This window comes from Rhinatrema bivittatum, chromosome 16, assembly GCF_901001135.1.
Source record: "Rhinatrema bivittatum chromosome 16, aRhiBiv1.1, whole genome shotgun sequence".
In the NCBI taxonomy this organism is placed as follows: Eukaryota; Metazoa; Chordata; class Amphibia; order Gymnophiona; family Rhinatrematidae; genus Rhinatrema; species Rhinatrema bivittatum.
Window position 1 is genome coordinate 31,951,373 of NC_042630.1, and position 22,849 is coordinate 31,974,221.

Consider the following 22,849-nt stretch of genomic DNA (forward strand, 5'->3'; position numbering starts at 1 on the left):
GTGCCGGGATATTGAGGGGCGGGGCCGCGGGGAGCGCAGGGATACTGAGGGGCTGCCAGGAATTTGAGGGGCGGGGCCGCGGGGAGCGCTGGGATACTGAGGGGCTGCCAGGCCAGGATTGCTAAAAGGCAAGGTAGCGGGGAAGCAGTGTTGCCAACCTCGCTTATTTACCGCGAGATTGGGCATCTTTTTGTAGTCATTCGCGGGTTTTTTTTACCGATTCGCTGGTTGCTTTTAATTGGGCTATTTTTTCTGCCAGTCGCGGTTTTTTTGGCTTGTTGGGCGGAACTTGTGCTCTGAATCATGTTACAGTAATTGGCTGCTGCTGCGATGAAGCCTGTCCATAGAAGGCGCACCCTATCCCTATATTGCAGCAGAAAGCCAATCAGAGCAGAATGTAAGTCTTGTTGATGCACAGGACACATTTTGTGGGCAGACCCACCCAGCACAGCATCGCACGTGGGCAGAACGGGAAGGCCAGCAGCACAGCATTGGAGTGCAACAGCCAGGTATCAGGAGGGAAGGAATTAGTATGTTGGGAGGGGGAAATGAGAGTGTGGGGGCCAGAAATGTGCTTGGAGGGGGTTGGGGAGAGGGGAATGAGTATGTGAGTGCCAGAGATGTGCTCAGAGGGGGGAATCAGTGTGTGTGGGGCCAGATATGTGCTTGGAGGGGTTAGTGTGGGGGCCAGAGATGTGCTTGGAGGGGTTAGGGAGGGGGGAATGAGAGTGTGGAGGCCAGAGATATGCTTGGTGGGGGGTGGGGAATGAGTACGAGGGCCAGAGATGTGCTCAGAGGGGGGAATCGGTGTGTGCGGGGCCAGAGATGTGCTCGGAGGGGTTAGGGAGGGGGGAATGAGTATATGGGGGCTAGAGATGTGCTTGGAGGGGGGTGGGGAGAGGGAAATGAGTATGCGAGGGTGTTAAATGCTATAAAAAATAAAAAGTTTCAATCTCACGTGTTTTGGGCTTTTTTTGGGCTTGTTTTTTTTTTTTGGAAAAAAGTGCTTGTTCTTTCATGAAAACCTGGCAACACTGGGGGGAAGGTGCTGGGATACTGAAGGGCGGGGAAAGCAGCCATCTAGCAGGCCGATACAGTACAGTGCGCTCGCCTGCGAACTTTACTGTATTGGCCCGTAGGTCGGGAAAGCACCAGCCTAGTAATGGCGCTCTCTGTGGTCAGCTCTTTGGTGCTTGCCTTCCACCACGAGGAGGCTGAAACTACAGGTTTGTACTTCAACCAAGGAAGTAGCGGAAATGCTGTTAAAGGAGTAGCATGGATAAGAGGGGCTATGAAAATGGGTCTTGCATAAAACCCTCTTAATCGATGCTGTATGCCCTGCCTCCTTACAGAAAAAGGTGATTAGGACAGATGGCCTTTGACTGGAGACAAATTTAAAAAAAAAAGGTAGTGTTTGGTCCACGTACTTGAGTTTATAATAATTTAATTAATCTTCTAAAAAAATGGGAGGTTACCCTTTTCCTTCTGCCAGAAGATTCATTATAGACACTTCATTCACTTATAAAATGAATGTTTGGGCAGAACTATAAAAAAATGCTCAGGTGAAGCACTTCATCACTACTAAAATGTTGACTGTTTATGTAATACAAAGCTTCCATTAGAACTACTAGAGCAAATGGGAGTTTGAGTTTCTAATCTGCAAGGCCGAAATATACTACTTCCTAGCTCTTGAAACGGGAGTTATGTGTACAATGCATGCTTCTACCACTGCCCACAACAGAAATAATTGTATCAAGATGTTCTTTACGGATGCCTTTAATAAAAGCACAAAGTGATAATTTCGGCCTCTGTGATTTAAGACTTGGCTCTCCTGTAATTACTGTTAAAAGCCATGTCATAAAAATGGTAGACAAAAGGTGGAAAAAAAATACTAAAAGTTGATTACCCTATCCCTTATTGCTACAGGGCATTCTTATTTGATTTATATTCCACCTTTTAGGAACTTCAAAGTGGATTAAATTCAGGTACTGTATGTATTTCCTTATCCCCAGAGGGCTCACAATCCAAGGCAAATTTTTTGTGTTTATGGGGAAAATGTTTATCTTTCTCTTAGCTTGGTCATCAATGCCATACTCCGTCTTTCCTTCATCACTCACTGCCCCATCACATCACAGAAAAAAAAAAAATTCTATTCATGATACAGCTCTTTTCTTAAATACGATTAATGCATATATCTTCCTTCTCTGTAGGAAGAAAGTTATATTTTAATTCTGAAACTAATACAAATTATGCTAAATCCACATGGCCTGCTTTCAAAAACAGCCCCACAATTCCATTACATCTATTGGATATATTATTTCTCGTTCTCTGCAAAGACTATTTATAAAGAAATAGAAACTGTACACATTCTTTACCAGTTCTTTTATTATATAAAATTATGCAGTAAAAATACATAAATCTAACTGTTCAAATAGTTTTAACAATGATATAATCAAAAAGCAGAACAATGTAAAAGAACTTTTGCCATAGTTGTTTGACTGATTTATAATCATACAAAGTAAAGCAAGTTCATGGTCTTGAGAAATGCATTTCATCCAGAACCCATGTTGCTGATGTAACACCATTAAGTATATTTGTCAAAATATTAACTAAACAGTCTCATCTTTCTTAATGCAAAGTGATGCACTTGCAGAAGAGCAACCCAAATTATAGCTACAAAATGCAGGGTTCCACATTAGGAGTCACCATTCAGGAAAAGGATCCAGGCATTATTGTTGATATGTTGAAATCTTCTGCTCAGTGTGCAGCAGCAGCAGCAACCAAGAAAGCAAATAGAAAGCTAAAGATAATTAGGAAAGGAATGGAGAATAAAACAAAAAATAGCATAATGCCTCTGTATCACTCTATGGTGCAACAACTTACCCTTTGCAATTCTGGTCACCACATCTAAAAAAAAAAATATATATAGCAGAAACAGAAAAGGTACAGAGAAGGGTGCCTAAAATGATAATAGGAATGGAATGATTCCCCTATGAAGAAAGGCTAAAAAGATTAGGGCTCTTCAGTTTGGAGGTGGGGGCTATAAAATAACGATAATGGAATGGATAAACACAAATTGGTAGTTTACTCTTTCAAAAAGTACAAAGACTAGGGGGCATTCAATGAAATTACTAGGTGATATATTTTCTCCTATTTAGCTTAAATGTATTTTTACTCAACACAATCTCTTGAATTCATTGCCAGAGGATGTGGTGAAAGATGTTCGTATAGCTGGGTTTAAAAGAAGTTTAGGCAAGTTTCTGGAAGTCCATAAACCATTAAGGTGGACTTGGAAAATTCACTGCTTAATCCTTGGAATAAGCAGCAGGGAATCTATTGACTTTTGGGATCCTGCCAGGTATTTCTGACCTGGTGGCCGCTGTTGGAAACAGGATACTGGGCTTGATGGAGCTTTGGTCAGACCCAGTATGGCAAATATTATGTTCTCCATGGACAAGCACACATGAACAGACATGTAAGTGGGAAAAATCAGTCTCCAGCAAAGAGTTCTGGCATGGTTAGTATAGATAAGGCTCAAAGTTCTTGAAGATTTTTCTGAGCACGTGGGCAGCTTCCCACTCAACCGCCAGCAGTGAGGAGATCCTCTGTTTTTATTCATCCACCTCAAACATGGGTTATGCCCCTCTCTTCAACATGTCTTCCAGAAAAGGTCAAATACTGTTTAAATCTTGAGAGAAATGTTCACGCAAGATGTCTTCAAAAGACACAAAAGGTTTTCGCTGCCTTGGAAAACATCATGACTACCAAATGTAAGTCTTGTGGAAGTATGTCACCAAGAGCAAGAATTTACCAAGATCTTAAACTTCAATATGAATTAACTAACTCCAGTGACTAGGAAGAAAGTAAAAAAAAAAAAATTTGGATAAAGGGGCAAATTTGCCTAACAGGGAACGAAATCAAAATCTAGATCACCTAAGCACTCCTCCTCCAATCCCTCTCATTTAAGCTCAAGGAGTAGAGGTTGTTCCCCCGAAAAAAATAAAGATAGTAACACAACGCAGATCAAGTGATCAAATTTAAAATAGACATCGTTCAAGGAGTCACTCTAAACTGGGATCAGCATGAAATTCACCAGCTTCATTGCCTAAAAAGAAACAAAAATACGTTGCATAAAGATAAACACCTATCGGCGCCAACAAAACAGTCAAGTTTCGGCACAGAAGACAAAGCTATCAGCACCTACATTCCACGAGAGCTCTGCACAGACCCTGGTGCCACCATCCTTGTGGACCCTGGCACTACCAGCTAACTCGGCGCCGCCATCTGTGTGGTCATCTGCACAGACCTCTCCAAACATGGCGCAGAAACCAGCACAACCCTTGGCGCCAAAATCAGATTAAAGGGATATGGCGATTCAAGAAACTGAGCTAAACTCAGATTTAGAACAGGAACCTCCAACACCAAAACTAAGCCCAATTTATGTACCATATTCTCCATCAGGATCGAAGGCATCTTTAGAGTCTGCTAAATGAAAGTCATCTGCTTCCCCCAAAAAAAGCAACAAAAAAGACAAAGCATGTGAAAACTATCTGATTCAGATTCTGAAGACCAGCAGAAAGACTCATAAGCCTAAAAAAAGCCCTTACGATCAAGAATGATTTGGAGGGAAATATATATTTTTACCTTTTCTACACAAAGACCACACTTGTGAAGAAAATGTGGTTGGAATTTGTCCATAAATATATGAAGGACCCAAAACAAGATCCACCTAGAGATAGTCAACCACAACAACAAAGTGTGTGTCAGATTCCAGCCAGCCTGATTCTTCATCAGAAGAATTTACATATTCAGCATCATCTACATCAACAGTGGATTCGTTGGATTGGACTTACCATCAAACTCTTCTTCAAATGATTCAACGATTAATTCCCCAGTGAAAGACAACACTTATTCAGCATTTATAAAAAAAAAAAAAAAAAAGATGGCTAAAATTAACAACTTTCCTATTGAGGAAAGTACACCTGCACCTAAAGATGAGGGAGTCTTACAATTTATTCGGTCTAGGTTAACCAGTAAGACAGTCCTTATGTTGCATTCTTTTCTTAATCTGCAAGATGAAAAGACGGACTATTCCACAGTCCTAGGAACCTAAGAATTAAGTATGCCATCAAACAATGTCGAGGTCATATTAAATCACAATTAGCTCACAAATCCCTTATAGTGCAATCAGCTATGAAGCATGCTAAAAAAAAAAAAAGTCTTGTCTCAAATTCATCACCTGGTAAGGATCCAAGGATCTTAGATTCATTTATTAAAATTTCTATACCAGTATTTGGTGGGAACAGTCATATCAGTTTACAAGATTACATAAAACCAGTTATACTAAAAAATCAAAATTTACAAATGATATAACGACAATCCTAAAAGGTTAAAAGCTTTATTACAATTTTCATAATAATGGCCTAACAGTGAGACATCTGGACAACAACATTCAACACTGTGACTAACTCAACTTTGTTTCACCTCAGCCTTTAGTTCTTTTCTTTCTTTTTTGTGATTTTTTTGCTTCCCAAATTACTGTCACCATCATTAAACGCTTGCTGAAAAAGCCACGTTTTGACTTTTTTTCTAAATGCCATTCTGTTTGATTCTAGCCGAATGTCGACTGGTACATTATTCCAGATTTTTGGAGCAGCAAGTGATAGGGCTCTTTCCCTTACTGATGTTAGTTTTGCTGAGATCACTGAAGGAATGGACAGCAAGTCTTGCTGCTATTTTACAGTCACACATTCAAGCACACCAAATTCAAATCGCTCAATTCTTGATTAATACCTTAAATGGTATAAAGGGTTTCAGGGAGGTTATCCCTGAAGACAAGCAGGAAGAATTTGAATCATTATGAGGGAATAAAACATCTCATACAGTGCCTCTAGAACATTAGCCGTAGCAATAGAGGCAAGAAGAATGGCATGGTTATGAGCTTCAAATGTCTGCGAAGACGTCCACGAAAAAATAGCTGATACTCCATGTAAGGGTGAGAACCTTTTCAGAAAAGAGGTAGAGGAGGCTGTCGAATCACTTAAAAAGCAAAATCTAGCCTTACAGACTTTATCCTCCAACTCAGACCACCTTCAGAATAGGAAGGGTTAGTTCTATTCATACCAAGGCTACTTTAACAATTACAACTATTATCATAATCAACCAATCAATCAGTCTCAAAGAAGCCAAAGATCTCGCTCTGTCAATAGAAGCAAGTCGGCACAACAACTCTACTCCAGCGCTCAACCAAGTTTTTGAAACCAGATAAAACCCCCAATCCTCCACAAATTCTCCCAAAGGAAGAATAAAGACATTTTTCAATGCATTAATGGGTATTACACATAATTCTGCATGGTTATCTAAACTTCCAAAAACTCCCTAAAGTCCGTTATTGCAACACCAACCCATCAACTCAGATAAAATCTGAGAAACCAAAACAAAATCATAGCCCTGCTCCAATTGCACGCCATCGCAAGAGTTCCACCATCCCAAGAAAAGCAGCAATTTTATTCAAAATATTTCCTAATTCAAAAGAAAAGGGGAGAACTCTGTTCCACTTTAGATCTCATACTGTTAAACAAGCATCTCTGAAAAGAAAACATTTTGCATGTTTTCGTTACAGACAATAATGCCATTTCAAGCAAAAGACTGGTTAACAACCATAGTCCTAAAAGGCTCAAACACAGAAAATTCCTCCAATTCTCATTTCAGGGACACCATTTCCAATATCAAATCCTACCATTTGGCCTCTCATCAGCACAAAGAGCACTCACCAAGATGCTAGCGGTTGCAGTGGCTCATATCTGAAAGCAAAACATTCTCATATTCCCATATTTAGATGGCTGGCTGATCGCAGCGACATCAAAGTCAGAGAGCATTCACCATTCAAGGACAGTAATACAAGTCCTACAACATTTAGGATTCCCAAAATTTGCAATTTATTAGAGCCATTCTCAACACCAGGAACATGATGGCTTCCCTCCCATGAAGAAGAGCACAGGCACTTCAAAATTTGATTCAGCAACTGCTCAAAAAAAGGACAGTACCAACACCAGAAAAATGCTAAGAATAATTAGACACATGGCATCAATGGTTCACATAGTTCCCAATGCAAGACTAAAAATGAGAAGACAACAATGGCATCTGAAGTCTTATTGGACACCATGACAACCAGAATACCTGTATCAGATCATTTAAAATAAAAAAACAAAACAAAAAACAAAAAAAACAACTCTTCTTTGGTGGACAAACCTCACCAACTTACTCTGCGATCAAAAATATACTTTTCGAAATTCAAAAAAGGATTGCTACAGATGCATCATTATGAGGGTGGGGAGCCCATTACCAGAACAGAAACATGCAAGGCCAGTGGTCCAATACTCAGCGCATTTGCACATAAACCAATTGGAAATGTTAGCTATGTACAAGGCACTACAAACATTCAAATTTCACATTGAATCTGTACTGTCGAACTGACAAACAGAAACAGGTCACCATGTTTTACAATAAGCAAGGAGGAACAGGTTCATTCAGACTGAGCAAGCTTGCGTGCCGGATATGGGATTTGGCAATTTCTATGTGAGTAACGCTCTTAGCAGTATTCTTACTGGGAAAGGACAACATACTAGTTGATCGGCTAAGTAGACAGTTAAAACCACACGACTGGGAGATGGACAATCACATTCTACAATCAATCTTCAAAGTGTGGAACACTCCAAGATAGATCTGTTTGCTGCACCTCACAACAGGAAATTAGACTCCTTTTGCTCCAAAATCAATTCATCAAGCCCTAGCTCAAGATGCATTTCTAATTCAGTGGTCTCATCTTTTTCTCTGCGCCTTCTCACCAATACCCCTAATCATAAAGGTAATCTCAAAGTTAAGGAATGACGGGGAACAATTTTGATAGCTCCGTTCTGGCCCAGACAACCGTGGTTCCCATGGCTAAACTACCGATATCCAGCCCAGTTCATCTGCCAATCAAGCACAACCTAATTATGCAAAATGGTTCCACAATATATCCAAACCTGGCATCACTAGTGCTGACTGTATGGAAATTGAGGGCCCCTATAATTCAGTAGCTTTCTCTCCTGGTATAGCGAATATATTGAAAGCGTCAAGAAAGCCATCTATACAAAAAGCATACTTTAGCAAGTGGAAGAGATTCTTTATTTGGTGTAAATCTCATAATATAGGGATGAATAAAACCCGCTTGTCTGGACTGATCTGGGTATGTTCAGGAAACAGCTATTAACCTACTTGCATCATCTAAGCGCAGAACATTTGTCAAGCGCCCCATCAAGGTACATTTAAGTGCTATAGCTGTGCATCACTTTTGCCTTTTCAAATTCAGAATCTCAAAACCCTCTAATATAATGTTTCATGGGAGATCTTCAAAACAAACCCACCCTTAAGGGCACCAATGCCAACTTAAGATTTAACTTACGTATTAACTAAACAGCACCTCCTTTCGAACCACAGGTCTCCATCCCACTTCAAATTTTAATCACGAAAACTCTTTCCTTCTAGCCATTACAACCACTAGAAGAATAAGTGAATTTCAGGTACTAGTGACCTCCCCCTACATCATCTTCCATGAGGATAGGATAAGGACAAACCTTAAATTTCTACCAAAGGTTAGCTCCAATTTCCACATCAGTCTATTGAGCTCCCAGTTTTCCTCCCAAAACCACACACAAAACACAACGGTTATACCATAACCTGGATTGCAAAAGAGCTTTTCTACTTGAAAATAACTCAGGCTTTCAGAAAATCTACAGAACTTTTCATTTCTTATGCTGATTTTAAGAAAGGCGAGAAGGTATCCAAACAGACAATCTCAAATTGCCACCACATAAACTTTTGCTATACTCCACTTCACCATATTAGACCTCCTCAAATAAGAGCAGTCGCAACCACAACAGCCTCTCATAATCACAGGCTGTTATCAGAGACATTAAATGCAGCAACATGGTCAAGCGCTAATACCTTTACCAAGCATTACTACTTGGACCATTATCTTAGACTATGCACAGAATTCGGAAAGTCAATACTGGAAACTATAAGCCATTGAAATAGGACTGTCAACTCTTTCCGCACATTTTCCATGAACGCAAAGTACCAAATCGCACTTTGCATCCACAGCTTGGGAATCCCACTCGTGTGGCTGTTAATGTGTGCTTGTCCACAGTGAAAGCAGTTTCTTACTGTAACAGGTGTTCTCCGTGGTCAGCGTGCAAACAGCCACACAATCCCTCCCTCCTTCCCAGAAAGACTTTAGGAATACACAAACTCTACAGGACTCTGTACCTAAAGCTGCTGGAATAAACTGAGGATCTTTTCACTGCTGGCAGTTGGGCAGGAAGCTGCATGCTTGCTCAGAAAAGTCTTCAAGAACTTTCTGAGCCTTATCTATACTGAGCAGGCCCGAATTCTCGCCACAGGCTAATGTTTCTCACGTGTGGCTGTTTGCGTGACGACCACAGAAAACACATTACAGGTAAGAAACTTTGCTTTCTTCTCTACTACTACCTTCCACGTCCCTTCTGCCCACTGGGTAAAGAAGATTTGCTGCCAAGTGCCATTTTTTCTTCACAATCCATGGGGCTGAAGTGTTCTAAATGCTGCGGTCAGCACCTCCCCCCATGCAGTGCACTGAACTGCACAGAACAGAGATACAGGCAGAAGTGCCAGCAGCAGCAATTTAGCCCTGTGGGCTGAAGAGGAACACGTGGCACTCAGCAGCAACTCTTCATCCCGTGGGGGTATGGGACGACAGAAGAGGTGGGGCAAGGATGGAAGATGTGTGGGCCCAATTTCAATTTTCACATAGGGTGTTTAGTCTAGAGCCAGCCCGGGGAGGGGGAGAGAGGCCAGTGGTAGGACAGGGCTGGGAAGTTGCAGTTTAGCAAACAATCCATTTGAATGCAGAGGCATAGGGAGAGGTGATAAGGAGAAAAAATTCAGATAAAGGAAGCACAACCACTGCAGGCCAAGGGGGAGCTGGGTTGAAGGGCTATAATGCCCTAGAAACTAAACAGGTCAGTGCTGGCAAGATGGTGATGGGCAGATACCCAGCAAAGGCATGGGATACAGGCAGCCAGATGTTCAGGTAACAGCCTCACTAGCTTTAGTAGCCTTTTAGATTACAAAGCTTGGTGGTAAGATTGAGGTGGTAGTAGCTGGGTATTGGGGAGTACATTCGGGAACTTGTATGTTCCTCTGCACAGAATGGCAGAGAACCAAAGAGGATGAAAACAAAAACTGACTTGGATAAGAAGCAAATTCTTACAAGCACTCAAGCTTCTATGGCTGGTAGCTAGGATTTATTAGAATTGTGGATTTAAGACTGTGGTGCCCAAAAGGCAGATGACGGGGGTAGGGGGGTTCATCCTTTGCAATCAAAAAGCAGCAGGGAGAATCCCAGTTTATGGCCATCTTCAGAATTTGGCACATGCGTATGTTGCCTATGGCTAAATCCAGTCCTGGAGTTAACTGGAAGGGTCTTTCTAGGATTGAAAACAGCAGATGTATAAAAGTCTCTTGCATGCTGCTTTTTCAAGGCTTGGCTACACCATCGTTCCAGACCTGGTATTTGTTTCCAAGGACACTATAGTCAGTGTAAAAGTATTTCCTACTCTGGTGGAGTGGAGATTGGAGGGCCCTTGAAAATGTGTCTGTTAGCATTCTCTTTTGGGGTTCTTTACCATTTCTGCCATAGGACTATGCAGTACTGAAACGTGATCATCCCAATTTCATATCGCTAGCTGAGCTATCCTACATGAAGGCTTTATTAAAAAAAATAAGTCGAGAAATGTAGAAAAAAAAGCATAACACAACTGCCAACTGCACAAGCTACAACACACTGGTTACAAATAAAGTTTACAAATCTACTAACAAAAGCAAATTATGAAAAAGGAAACTCAGATACGGGAGTCTTAAGAAAAACACCAAAGTATGCCAGATAAGACACCGTGTTCTACAGCTAGAGACCCAACAACCCCTCTTTCTCACAGAAAAGGGTATGGCACCGACTCCAGCTTTTCTTAAATTACAGAGCCCCAACGTTGTAAGGGCTGTCTTATGGAATAAGATTATCTTCCACTAGCAGAGGTAGATACAAGCGTTCAGCATCATGGTTCTTTCCTCTTACACTGTGTACTATTAAAGAGAGCCCATTCACAGCACCTTTGACTTCTAGTGGAACTGTACCGCTCTGGAGGGGATAGCCAGAACCCCACAACCTGAGAGAGATCAGCACTACTGCTTCACCATCCAGGCAGTGATGGTGAAGCAGTAGTTTTGAAAGCAACTTCACAGGTCTTTGGCACATCTGGGTATGCAAGATTTGCAGATTTCAGCAAGCTTATAAAAAGGTGGTCAGGTGCTACTCAAAAAGCAGGTGTCGTACTTTTAGCAATAGAGTCCCTAAATGGAGCAACAGGCTGGTCACAGCATGACACCAAGATTCAGTTATGAGTTTATCTACTGTCAGACTATACGAACAAGCTGTGATAAGTACATACCTCATCTATTTATGGCAGATGATCCCATAAGACTTGAAACTATTCTTCACTAGAAAACAAGCAGGGATACAGCTATATCTTTAAAGCAGATGTTCTCAAGATCTATTGTCCACAGTGATCTATGAATATGTACATGGATCCTTCTGGACTCTACAAATGTTAGTATTTATCTCTGATGGAGAGAAGCAAACACATCCAAGAACCAGAGTATGAAATCTGGTGATCTCCCATGCAAGAAACACAGGGTCACAGTAGAGTGGAGAAAGACACAGTAGAGTGGAAAAAGACATGATTTTAAAAGCTGAAATGGAACGGAGAGCACTAAAAAACTCATATGCAAAAGTTGTGGTCAGCAAAAATGTCTCAAAAGCTTGGAGGTTTTGTTATGGCCATTTGGGTCCTTTGCAGACTCTGTATAAAAAAAATTGCTTTTTATTTGTAATCTTCCAAAGTAGCAGATTTCAAAGTCACATGATAAATGCAAGTACATTATAACCAACATACACGCAGCCATCTCAAAGGCAGAAAAAAACCCGTGTCATCTGCACCAGAACAAGTGCTGGGCAATAGAAATTTAAAAACAGGTACTAAGAAAGCTGTTCCTTCCCATACACTGTACAACATTTAACAAGTAGCAATATCCTCTCCCAGCTCTCAATTTCACCATTAAGTCACTGTTTAAATTCTATTTGCTCTTCGCTTTTGAGGAGCTGCACAATCACCCCCATACAAAATAAGACTTTTGATTGGTTCCTGCAGTGCCCCCGCTGCATGGCAGTCATCGAGACCCAATGACTATGCAACTTATGCTAGCATTGCTAGTCTTGAGTGTGTGTGTGGGGGTACCACGGGAATTGCAGTGGAGCTACTTAAATGTGCAACAGGATTTGGCATTAAAATATTTTGATGACTTAGGGCAAGTATTACTACTTATCATTTACCCTTTTGAAACAGCACATGGTACAGAGGAGAAGGTTTTCATCCTTCGTAATTTGCTTGGTCACACAGGTAGTTGGCAAGAGTAGTACGTTTGGAACTTGGGTCCCACTTCTCTGCTCTAACCACTGCCCCATCTCACCAGCTTTGGTCAATGAGCCTTGCATCTTTCCTCACTTCTCCTACTCAAGCTTAATTTATCTGCTAAAAACCATTACATATTTTAATACTAGGGGGCGAGCAGAGAAGAGGGGAATTAACAGTCAGCTCTTATCAACCACAATGTCTGGGAATGTACGTATATTTGGTTTTATTTTAAAACCAGAGGAGAAACAGATGGAAAGATAGATGCTATTTCATTATAGAGAATACTGCACGATAGGTCTTCATTGTTCTTAAATAGGACAACAGAATTCTTGGGTTTTACCAATACACAGCACAAACTGTCTTCTTGAAGTTTATGTATGGGCTATCTGAAAATATTTAACACAGCAGCTGCCATAAGAGGGTTGAACAGTCAAGGAAGGCAGAAATCATTTTTCTGCACAGATTTTCACACAGTGCAAGGCAAATGTTAAATTGGCACTTAAGATTTAAAACCCAAAATTAATTTAAAGATAGCTCTTAGGCCAGCCGAACGACTCCGTGGCAATGCTGCCATGCCAGAGACAAAGATTTGATTCCCAGATGCAACTTTTCTTGGGCTGCAGATGCTGTCACAGCCATCGCTAAACAGCGGCACCCACTGGCTGGCTAAAACTTCACACCAAACTCTCAAGGGAAACAGTATCCATGCCTATCACCCACAGGACTAGATGGGAAGGGGAGAGGGATTCTAAATGGGATGAAAACCCCTGGGTAGCTGCAAATGAAGGCTCATGGTATCTACTTCTGACTGAGCCGGAAGCTTAAATGAGGCAGCAGCTGCCAAGCCAAAAAATAAAAAAATATATTATGAAGGCTCTGAAAGAAGAGAAATCTGACCTAAAAAAAAGACTCTCAGAGGAAATAAAATCAGGAAACTGGTCATCTCCAGCACTATATGAAAATATATTCCTCCTAAAATACTAAAATGTTATAATTCCAATGTTTATATGTAATCCCAAAATGGTAGTATGTTAAAAATCGAATGAGTAACAGCAAAATTGGGACAAAACCCATACTGATCTAAAAATGCCATGTTTAACACTTTCCATGGTACCTGGCTAGATTTGGAGAGCTGGGTTTCTTCTCTCACTAACACTGACAGATGCATAAAATGCACAATTTAAAAAGGATACAAAAATCTGGGAGTACCCAATGTAGTGTTAAAGTATTTAAAAAGTCTGTACAGATTTTTGTCTTAAAAAATACCCTTTAAAAAAAAAGCAAAACAATGTGCAAGTGGTCAGCATTCTGTATAAAAAGGACAAGCAGCTATAGATTCAGTTTGAAAGCTCTGAACCTTCTCTGGGCTGCAGGCGGAGTCTAGCAGCTGGGGGCATGCAAGGTCCCCAGCTGACCGGCCGCTAGCATCAAAATATCTTTCTTCTCCTTGTGATAGCGCAGTTCCTTGCCAGCAAGCCGCGCTTCATCCAGCTCCCGCTCCGTTGATGCCAGTTCCCTGGTCAGGGTGCCTGGCATATCCTGCTCGCGGTTCACCCAGTCCATGGCCATCTGGTTTCTCATGTCATCATCCAACGCGCGATGTGAGTAATGAGCCAGCACTTCCTATCAGAGGAAGGGAGGGATGGAGATGAGGAATCAGCATAGTACCCAGTAGCTGTATTTGTCCCAAAGAAAACAGGATTCTTTGCTGGCTGCGATATCTTACAATATTAGTCAAAGAGGAGACCCCATTTAGTCTAGAAAGTTCAGGCCCAACATCTCTACATGATTTTTAAGTTGGTTAAGCCTACAGAGAAACAAGCTCTGAATTACAAATTTCAAAACACAGCTGCTGAAAACAGGAGCCACACCATGGCGCTGTGTAGTCCATATGGTTCTACTGTATACTCTGGATATTCTCTCAGCAGCAAAAGTTGAAACATGCAGAAACTGAATTCACAGCAAGATGCTTGTAGGACTGTGTTAGTAACAAAATTATGGACAAGGGAAAAGAACTACTACTTTCAAAATGGGAGACCAAATCTTATGAGTCCATGGTTTACAATAATTTAGATTTTTTTTTTTTTAAATCATTACTTTAGCTGTACATCTGTGTGGCATTTTCTAAATAGAGGAGACTTTTACATAGTTGTAATGCCCACCTGTCGCGAGCACTGTCTCTCTCTCATGGCTTTAAGGCTGCCATTCCAGTGCAACAGCTGGAAAACAGTCATCAGTTCCTAAGAACAAAAGCAGACAGGTTACAAAGGAAAGAAGGTCTTTAAGGGGAAGAGCACAGCAGATCAATGCAACAAAAAAAAAAAAAAAAAAAGATTGAAATTGAGAAATGGCCATTACCATTTCATAAATCTCTTTTGCAGGATTGACTGTACAATATCAAGCAACTGGGCTTTCACAGACTGCCTTTTTGAAATAAATTCACAGGCATGTTCACAAAGTAATCATTTGTGAGGTTTATGCCCCTTTTCAAGCTGCACAGATTGCTCAGGGATTTGGTTCCCGCAGAAGTGCTGAAGGATGGAAAGGCATAGCCCTCCCCTCTTACCCCCTCTGATGAGCAATTTGATGGTTTTACAATTCAACAAAGTTTGAAACAGATGTCCAGTGACATCTTATGGTCAGCCAAAAAGCAGCAGAAGCTCTCAAGAAAGCTTTATCCTAACATATCAGGTAAGCAGATGTTATGCACAATAGACCCCCAATGAGAGCTATGACAGGAAAGGATAAGGAGTAAACCTCCAACTTCAACAATACCTGGAACTCCAGCATAGACTTTCCTTTATTTGATTCCAGCATGAAGCGAAAAGCACCGATTCCAGTATTAGGATTGTCTGCTTCTTCTCTGTTACCCTGAAACAAGCAGGATAAAAAAATCTGATTCTACTGAAAAGAGGTGCAGGATGAATAGTTTTTGGGTTTTTTTAAATAGTTTCCTTGTTTATGTTGAATGTTTGATTCTTTAAATAAAAGAGTTAAAAAAAAAAAAAAAAAGCAAACACAAAGTCACTCTTAAAAACCTTCAGTAGGATTGATTTGGCAAATCTGTAGCTCTGCTCTGTTCTAGATCTCTGGTAAGACATTTTCTCTAATGACAGGAGCAGATGTGTAAGCTGCAGATGCAGAACTGACAAACACATTTTGTTTTCAAAATGAAAAATGCAACTGAAAAAGGAAACAAGAGCAGCTATGGACATAACAGTGGCAAGAAATAAGAAAACCCTCCCCAACACCTCAAGTGTAGTATTTTAACATTTAAATTCATATTTAAGATGCACAATGAAGAGAAATAAAGGTGAATAATAGAAAAAGTTTTCCTGGACATAAAATAAGAAGAATGCATTGAAGCCAAAGTTAACACAGAACACAGCAAAGGGCTTTTTTTTTTATGTTGAAGTAAAAAAAAAAACATGAATACTCGTAATATATTCCATGGCACTTAAAGATTTCCAGATGAGATTCCCACACATGCAAGAGTGCCAAGAGATGCTGTCTTACAATATGCAACTGTCAAAACCTTCAGATGCTCTTACATTAAACGTAGCCAAGGCCTCCAGGACACTTCTCTCTATGAATTCATCAGTAATTCTCCGAGACGGATGCTCGTTAAAGACAGAGTTCATTAACGCTATCTTTGCTGCACTTCTTCTAGCTTCTGCTTTGGTGGGACAAAACTGGGGGGGGGGGGGGGGGGGGGGGGGGGAAGACCAGCAACAGAAGAAAAGGGCTGGATGAAATTAATTTGTCACGTGCTATTCAATGCTTACTGCATGACTATGTGCTGCTTGCTTTATGTGGTGTTGAAAACAGCTTTACCAGACATCCTGAAGACATTAGATGCAAATTGTGAACTGCAATCCAAACCAAGCAGAACAAAATGAGAAGACCGCTCAGTCAGCATATGAAAATGAACATAAAATTAATTATACTCGCCCAGAACTCAAGTGCCTGCCATAAAAATGAGCTTCACTCTCCAAAGTAGGTTGGCTGCCCAAATTCCCTCTGAATCTGATACTGGGCTGTATACAGGGTGAGCAGTGTTCCAGCTGATCTAGTCCCTGTTTTTCTTAAAGAAATCTAATCTGCTGTAACTACTCTAAACCTAATTTTGTAACACACTTTGAAAGGTGTGATATAAACAAGGAGGAATGTGAAATCTGAACTACATCTCCATGCATGCAGTGGGACTGGATCAGCCTGAATTGGGGCTACATGGTTACCTAGTGTACAGAGTAAGAATCACCTGGACTGTGTACATCAATTTACAATTTCACACTACTTTTACATTTTTAAAACCTAATATTAAAAAAAAAAATAAAGCCTAATTTGGGATGGCAATACAAATTGCATCAGAGTCTACATTGCATGGGTAACTACTTTCAATTGTGTAAAATGAACTATTCTGGGCAACATGCATTAAATACAATAATTTTACCATTGTAAAGCTAGGAAACAAATCTTCAGATGATCTGTCCAATGTATTCATGCTTTCCTTACCTGGAAGCTACCAAAACAGCTCCCTCCTGGCAAGGTAACAAAACAGATGTAAGGAGGACTATTGGAAGGAATCATCTCATACACAACAAGGGCTCCGTTCTTCAGGTCAGCCCCACGGGTTTGTTTCATCTGCCAGAACTCCTGAAGAGCCTCCACCACATTTACTGGAAAGAGAAATCAAGAGCTATCACGGTTTAGAACAGGACTGAATAAAGTCTGCTACATTTGATTGCTTATCCCAGCTAAGTTTCCAGTCATGGTCTTGGGTGACATCAGGCAAGCAAAACAGCACAAACCAGGAGCAACCTGCCCTGGGATATACACACTGGGTACGTTCTAAGGCACAACACTAATGACAAAGGCATACTACTGTGTGCAATCATGTACCTTATTCCATTTTTTATTTTCCAAAAAGATCATTCTAAATTGTTTTTGATATATAGGGAAAAGGAGGCAGTCACTCATGGTGGAGGGATTTTTCCTACCATTTCATAACCCTCTAGTAAATTAATACACATGTAAGTCATAATGCAATCACATATTTAAATGTTATGAAGGCATGCAAAAAAAAAAAAAAAAAAGATTCTTCCAGAAACTGCAATTCAGATCACATGTGTAATTCACAGAAACCTCATTCCAGCCAATTTCATTCCTGGAGCATGCCATAGACTCCAGCTAATCTCTGGCTTTCCCCTCACTATTCTGCAACTAGGAATCCCATTGTGGATATCAGAAGTGACTGAATGCCCAAGATGTTGCTTTTTATTAAATCTGTATACTATCACTAGACTAAATTACATTACTGTATCTTAAATTTAAGGTAATCTTAATAGAAAACAAGATTTTAATCCCAAATTTTAAGTTTCTATAATGCTGTACTGGAAGGATTCTGCTTGAATTGATATAACGTGTAACAATTATCCATGAGAAACAACTTTTATTAACCTAATGTATAAGTTACATTATTATTGTTTACAAACTTGTTTCGCTATAATTTAATATTGATTGTAAAGCTTGTTGCTAATTTAATGTTCTCTGTAAACCGAGGTGATGTTTGCTAACGAACCGCGGTATATAAAAATCCTTAAATAAATAAATAAAACTTTTTCAAGGCTAAATACTGCAGCTATTTTATAGAGCTTAGGAAGTGCTTTCCTATTATACTTCCCCAAATTGTATCTTTTAAGACTCAAATTCATGATGTGTGTATGGGGAGATTAAAAGAAAAACGGGCAGGAGATTTCAGTTTATTTGATTTGTGAAAAGAAATTCAATGCTACATTTATCTTTACATGTAACAATGGTGATGAATGGAACTTGCTATTGACATTGTTGAAATGTTTTGTAATATTCTTGTTCTTTCTGTACCAATAAACAGTATATTACATATAAGATACATAACAAATGTATCTTTAGTGTCCAATTGAAATATAAAGAAAGCATTTCTAAATCTAAACTCTGGACGCCAAAAGCATAGGCAGATTTGGTTACTTTATAGAAACTTTCTACTAATTTAAACAGTCAATAGAAATGGGCTCCACAAATCTAGATATAAATACACAGACTACTAACATCAGACAAAACCTGCCAGGACTATCTAATCCAGTGTTTTCCCTAACAGTGTGCCACAGAAAATTCACCACTGCCTGATGTTGAGATCCTTCAGCACTTTGAGCAACAAGACACCAGCAGTAGCTCTTAAACATGTAGCAGCTGCTTTCTGAGAACATGCATAATCATGCATGCCTCTTCTTCCTAACTACAGCATGAACTCTGGAGTATGGTAAGTAATGGGCAGCAGACAGGGCATGGATAGCTGGGTCCTGCTTTGTATAGCACCTCATCTTCCCCCTCGTGAGCCTCCTCCTTTGCATCATCCTAGTCTGTCTTATCCCCAAGGCTGAGTGCAAGGGAGACAGCACGCACTGAGCCCTGGATGTGACTTGCTGACTATTGGCAACAGCAGCAGTGGAGCAGCTCTGGCAGCCACATGGAGCAGCCGAAGTAACTAACTCAGCCAGTTGCCTGCACTGCACTGGCTTTTTCTTGGTCCACTGTGACTGAGTCCCTGTCTCCCCAAATGCTTCAAAATGTGTCCTCTCCATCTCCGTATTGTCTGCTTCATGGAGGCTGGTGTGCCCACTGCCTCGCAACATTTTTGTTCATGTAAATGTGCCTTAGCCTTAAAGTTTGGGAAACAATCCAACCTGCCTATCTCACCACCTACTGCAATACCACAGATCCTATTTACCCTCATTTTTCACCTCTAAGGAATTTGAACATTTCCCCAAGCCTTTTTGAATTTTTTACACTCCCCCTATGTTTACTGGGTAGCTGCTCTCTACATCCACCAATCTCTACTCACAACCAACAGTTAAATGATTATGTATTTTAAACAGTAACACTTCAATATCTATATTTCTTAAATGATGCAAAGCTGTGGTAGTTATATTGATACCGGAGAAAACTGAAGTCTTTGCAAGTAATGATATCTTAACACTACACAAGTCCCCACATCAAACCTTCAAAAGGAATCAGAACCTCTAAGTTTTCTTTTGCATGCTTCTATCATCAGCTGACTAAAAACAAGCCTTCCACAAGCCATTGCCCTCCTGGATAGGAACCGCTGTGGAGCACAGGCATGCGCAGCAACAAAGTATACCTCTAACAGTAATCCAGTTCTGCTCATAGCATGCAAAGTCAACATGAACTAACAGAAGCCTACAAAGTTCATCAACACCCTCAGTTTGGGACTCAATGACATGGACAATTTCAAAGCCATTTACCAGAGAAAATAATTTAAACAAGTAAAATGGCCTATTTGAAGACTTTCCCCTTTCTCCCCCCTACACATGCTTCTCATGGGCATGTTTAGGTTGAGGATGACAGTGCACATACACACACATGGAATACTAAAACACACAAGCGCTATTTTACCCCCTTCATCCACTCATACAAACAGCAGGTGCCAAGCATATAAGCAAGTTAAATGCACATATTTCACGGCTGCTAGTTTTCAAAAGGGAATCAAAGCAGGTTGTGTTTGAAGACTGGCTGTCATTTACATGCCCGTTTGTCACAAACATGCGCTATTTAACATTACCTGCACACTTCAAAGCAAAAGCACACAAGTACTTTTTACGTGAAACTTGCCTTGGGTATAAAGTATACTTGGTCACTTGCATCTGCTTTCCTTGAGGATAGAATTTTGCTGGAAAAAGGACATGAGGATTTCAAAATACAACCTATGGACCCTACTTTTCCTCCCTTGTCCTCAACATGTCACCAGAGTGCTTCCTCAATCTTTAAGACCACACGCAAAGATTTAGTTGCATCGAACAAAGGCAGCTTTTAGAGATCTGATTAACACTTGCCAAACATTTCTTGCCTGCAGAAAGCAGTTTGAGAACTGTCCTCTGAAAGGATCACACGTTTTCAATATATAAGTCCAGACACATTCCTCTGGTTTTGGAAGTTAAATGAACAATGTCCGGATCTGGAGGGTAAACAGAGCAATCCCTGGAAACAGACAAGCTCACATTCTTCCACCTACAGACAACCCAAGGCCCATCTGCCTCAGACTATCTAAAGTCAGGGTACCTGGCTCCTGTCCTCTCACTGACCCAAAAGGAGCTTAGTCTCTAACAGGCTAAAACAGTAAAGTGCGCTGAGCTGAGCACACTGTTTAACCCGCGGCTGGACACATACAATAAGGGGTTTAGCATGTCCAAACCCCCTCCCCCCCAATTCATGTGATGAGTCATTCACCCCAGATACAGAAAAAAACGGGCACCCGATCCACACATTTTACACTGCCCGAAAAAGTGTACAGAAAAAGTAGAAAATACTGCTTTTCTGGACATCTTCCAACTTAATATCTTGGAGATATTAAGTCTAAGGAACCAAAAGGCTAAAAAAAAAATAAAGTGTGCCAGCAGGTCAGGTTAGGTAAACGGACGTCTGTAAAATTGAGTGTCCGTTTTCCAAACAAGCTGGCAGCCACCTATCCTGGGCTTCACTGCTAAGGAGGCGCTAGGGGCACACTATTGTGCCTAGAACCTCCTTTTTAGCACAACCCCTCATTTAAATACAGTACTGCATGCCCAGGAGAGGTGGCTTGGCACACATTAGGAAAGCAGACGCCCCTTTTCCACACAAGCTAACTGTATCGACCTGTTAGTGCTGAGTTACAGGCCGATACAGTAAAAGTCGCAGGAGAGTGGCCTGTGCGTGCGATTCAGTATTAAAATGAGGGCCCGCGGTAAAAAGAGGCGCTAGGGACACTAGCGCGTCCCTAGCGCTTTTTTGACAGGAGCGGCTACTGACAGCCACAGGTTTGGAAACCAGATGTTGGCAAAATTGAGCGTCCGGTTTTCAACCCGCGAGCCAATTTAAAAAAATTGTTTTTTAAATTATTTTTTACTTTTGGGACCTCTGACTTAATATCGCCATGATATTAAGTCGGAGGGTGTACAGAAAAGCAGTTTTTACTGCTTTTCTGTATACTTTCCCGGTGCCGACAGAAATTATCACCTACCTTTGGGTAGGCGCTAATTTCTGAAAGTAAAATGTGCGGCTTGGCTGCACATTTTACTTACTGAATCGCGTGGGAATAATAGGGCCATCAACATGCATTTGCATGTTGCGGGCGCTATTAGTTTCGGGGGGGGGGGGGGGTGGTTGACCACGCGTTTTTTGACACGCTATAAAGCTAGCGTGTCAACAGTGCGCTCCGGTTACTTCGGTAAAAAATGACCACCTCCAGAATGTTCACTGACCCTTATTCCCATCCCCTCTTATTCTAGGGAGGTTTTCCACCCTTTACTGTCCCCTCTGTCACCATGTAATGGAGTTTTACTACACAGATTTCAAAAATAGAAATACTTCCACCTTTATTTTGCAGAGGCAGATAAAAAGATATTGTAAACTCTACTGAGCAGGGACCATCTGTGTCTATCCAGCACTATAGAAAAGATTAGTAAACGATATTAACAAAGCACGGCTTTTTAGAAACACATTGTATTTTATATAACAGTTTCACACCGATTTACAAAGTGATCTGTTTCTTATTAACTATTCACAAATGGATTTCTTATACTGGATACCAAGGTTTCATTAATTACAAATTCTGATTTGACTGTAAGCTAGTTCTACTGCCTCTGTTCATGTAGATTTATTGCAAACCACCTCGAGACCAACTTTTAATAATAATAACAATAGCAACAATCAGAGCTCCTGCACAGCATGGCCCGACCCAGCCCCGGCACTCACCGCGACCGTAGCCCTGCGTGTGTTTGGCGAAGCTGCGCACCACCGCCTCCACCGCCTCTCGCAGCACGGCCGGGTTCCCGGGGCTCCCGAAACCCCCCGCCGTCACCGCCGCCGCTCCGAGTCCCGGGGGAGGAGGAGGAAGAGGAGGGGGCGGCGGGGGCGCAGGAGGAGGGGGCGCCGAGGCCTTACCCGTCACACCGGGCCGCAGGGAGCGCAGGCTGCCGGCGCCCGTTCCCACCCCTGGCTGCAGCCGCGGAGGTCGTACCGACTCCATTAACACCACCACCGCCGCCGCAGCCAACCCCCGAGAGGCCCGAGTCCGCTGATAACCGACGACAAAGAGGGGGACCGGGAAGCGCCGAAACCAGACCCAAAGCAGAAAACAGCGCGCGCGCGCGTGATGCCCGCGCACCAACTAAAATAACGGAATCCAATGGCCCAGCTGTCACTCAGCCCGTGCGACCCTGGGCGTGACTCTCTTCACGGACCAATCGGCGGGCGCCAAAAGGATGCGA

The 22,849-nt window shown here is 41.4% G+C and overlaps 1 protein-coding gene across 1 annotated transcript; it reads right to left on the bottom strand.

The window, feature by feature from the left end:
* Window positions 1–7,120: 7,120 nt before the first annotated feature.
* Window positions 7,121–22,827, bottom strand: LIX1L (limb and CNS expressed 1 like). The gene is made up of 6 exons (XM_029579493.1): window positions 22,335–22,827; window positions 17,064–17,227; window positions 16,100–16,240; window positions 15,324–15,419; window positions 14,711–14,788; window positions 7,121–14,171 (listed from the first exon to the last, which is right to left on the bottom strand). Exons 1-6 carry the CDS (start codon window positions 22,606–22,608, stop codon window positions 13,929–13,931), a joined length of 996 nt encoding a protein of 331 aa, XP_029435353.1. The 5' UTR covers window positions 22,609–22,827; the 3' UTR covers window positions 7,121–13,928.
* Window positions 22,828–22,849: the final 22 nt, after the last annotated feature.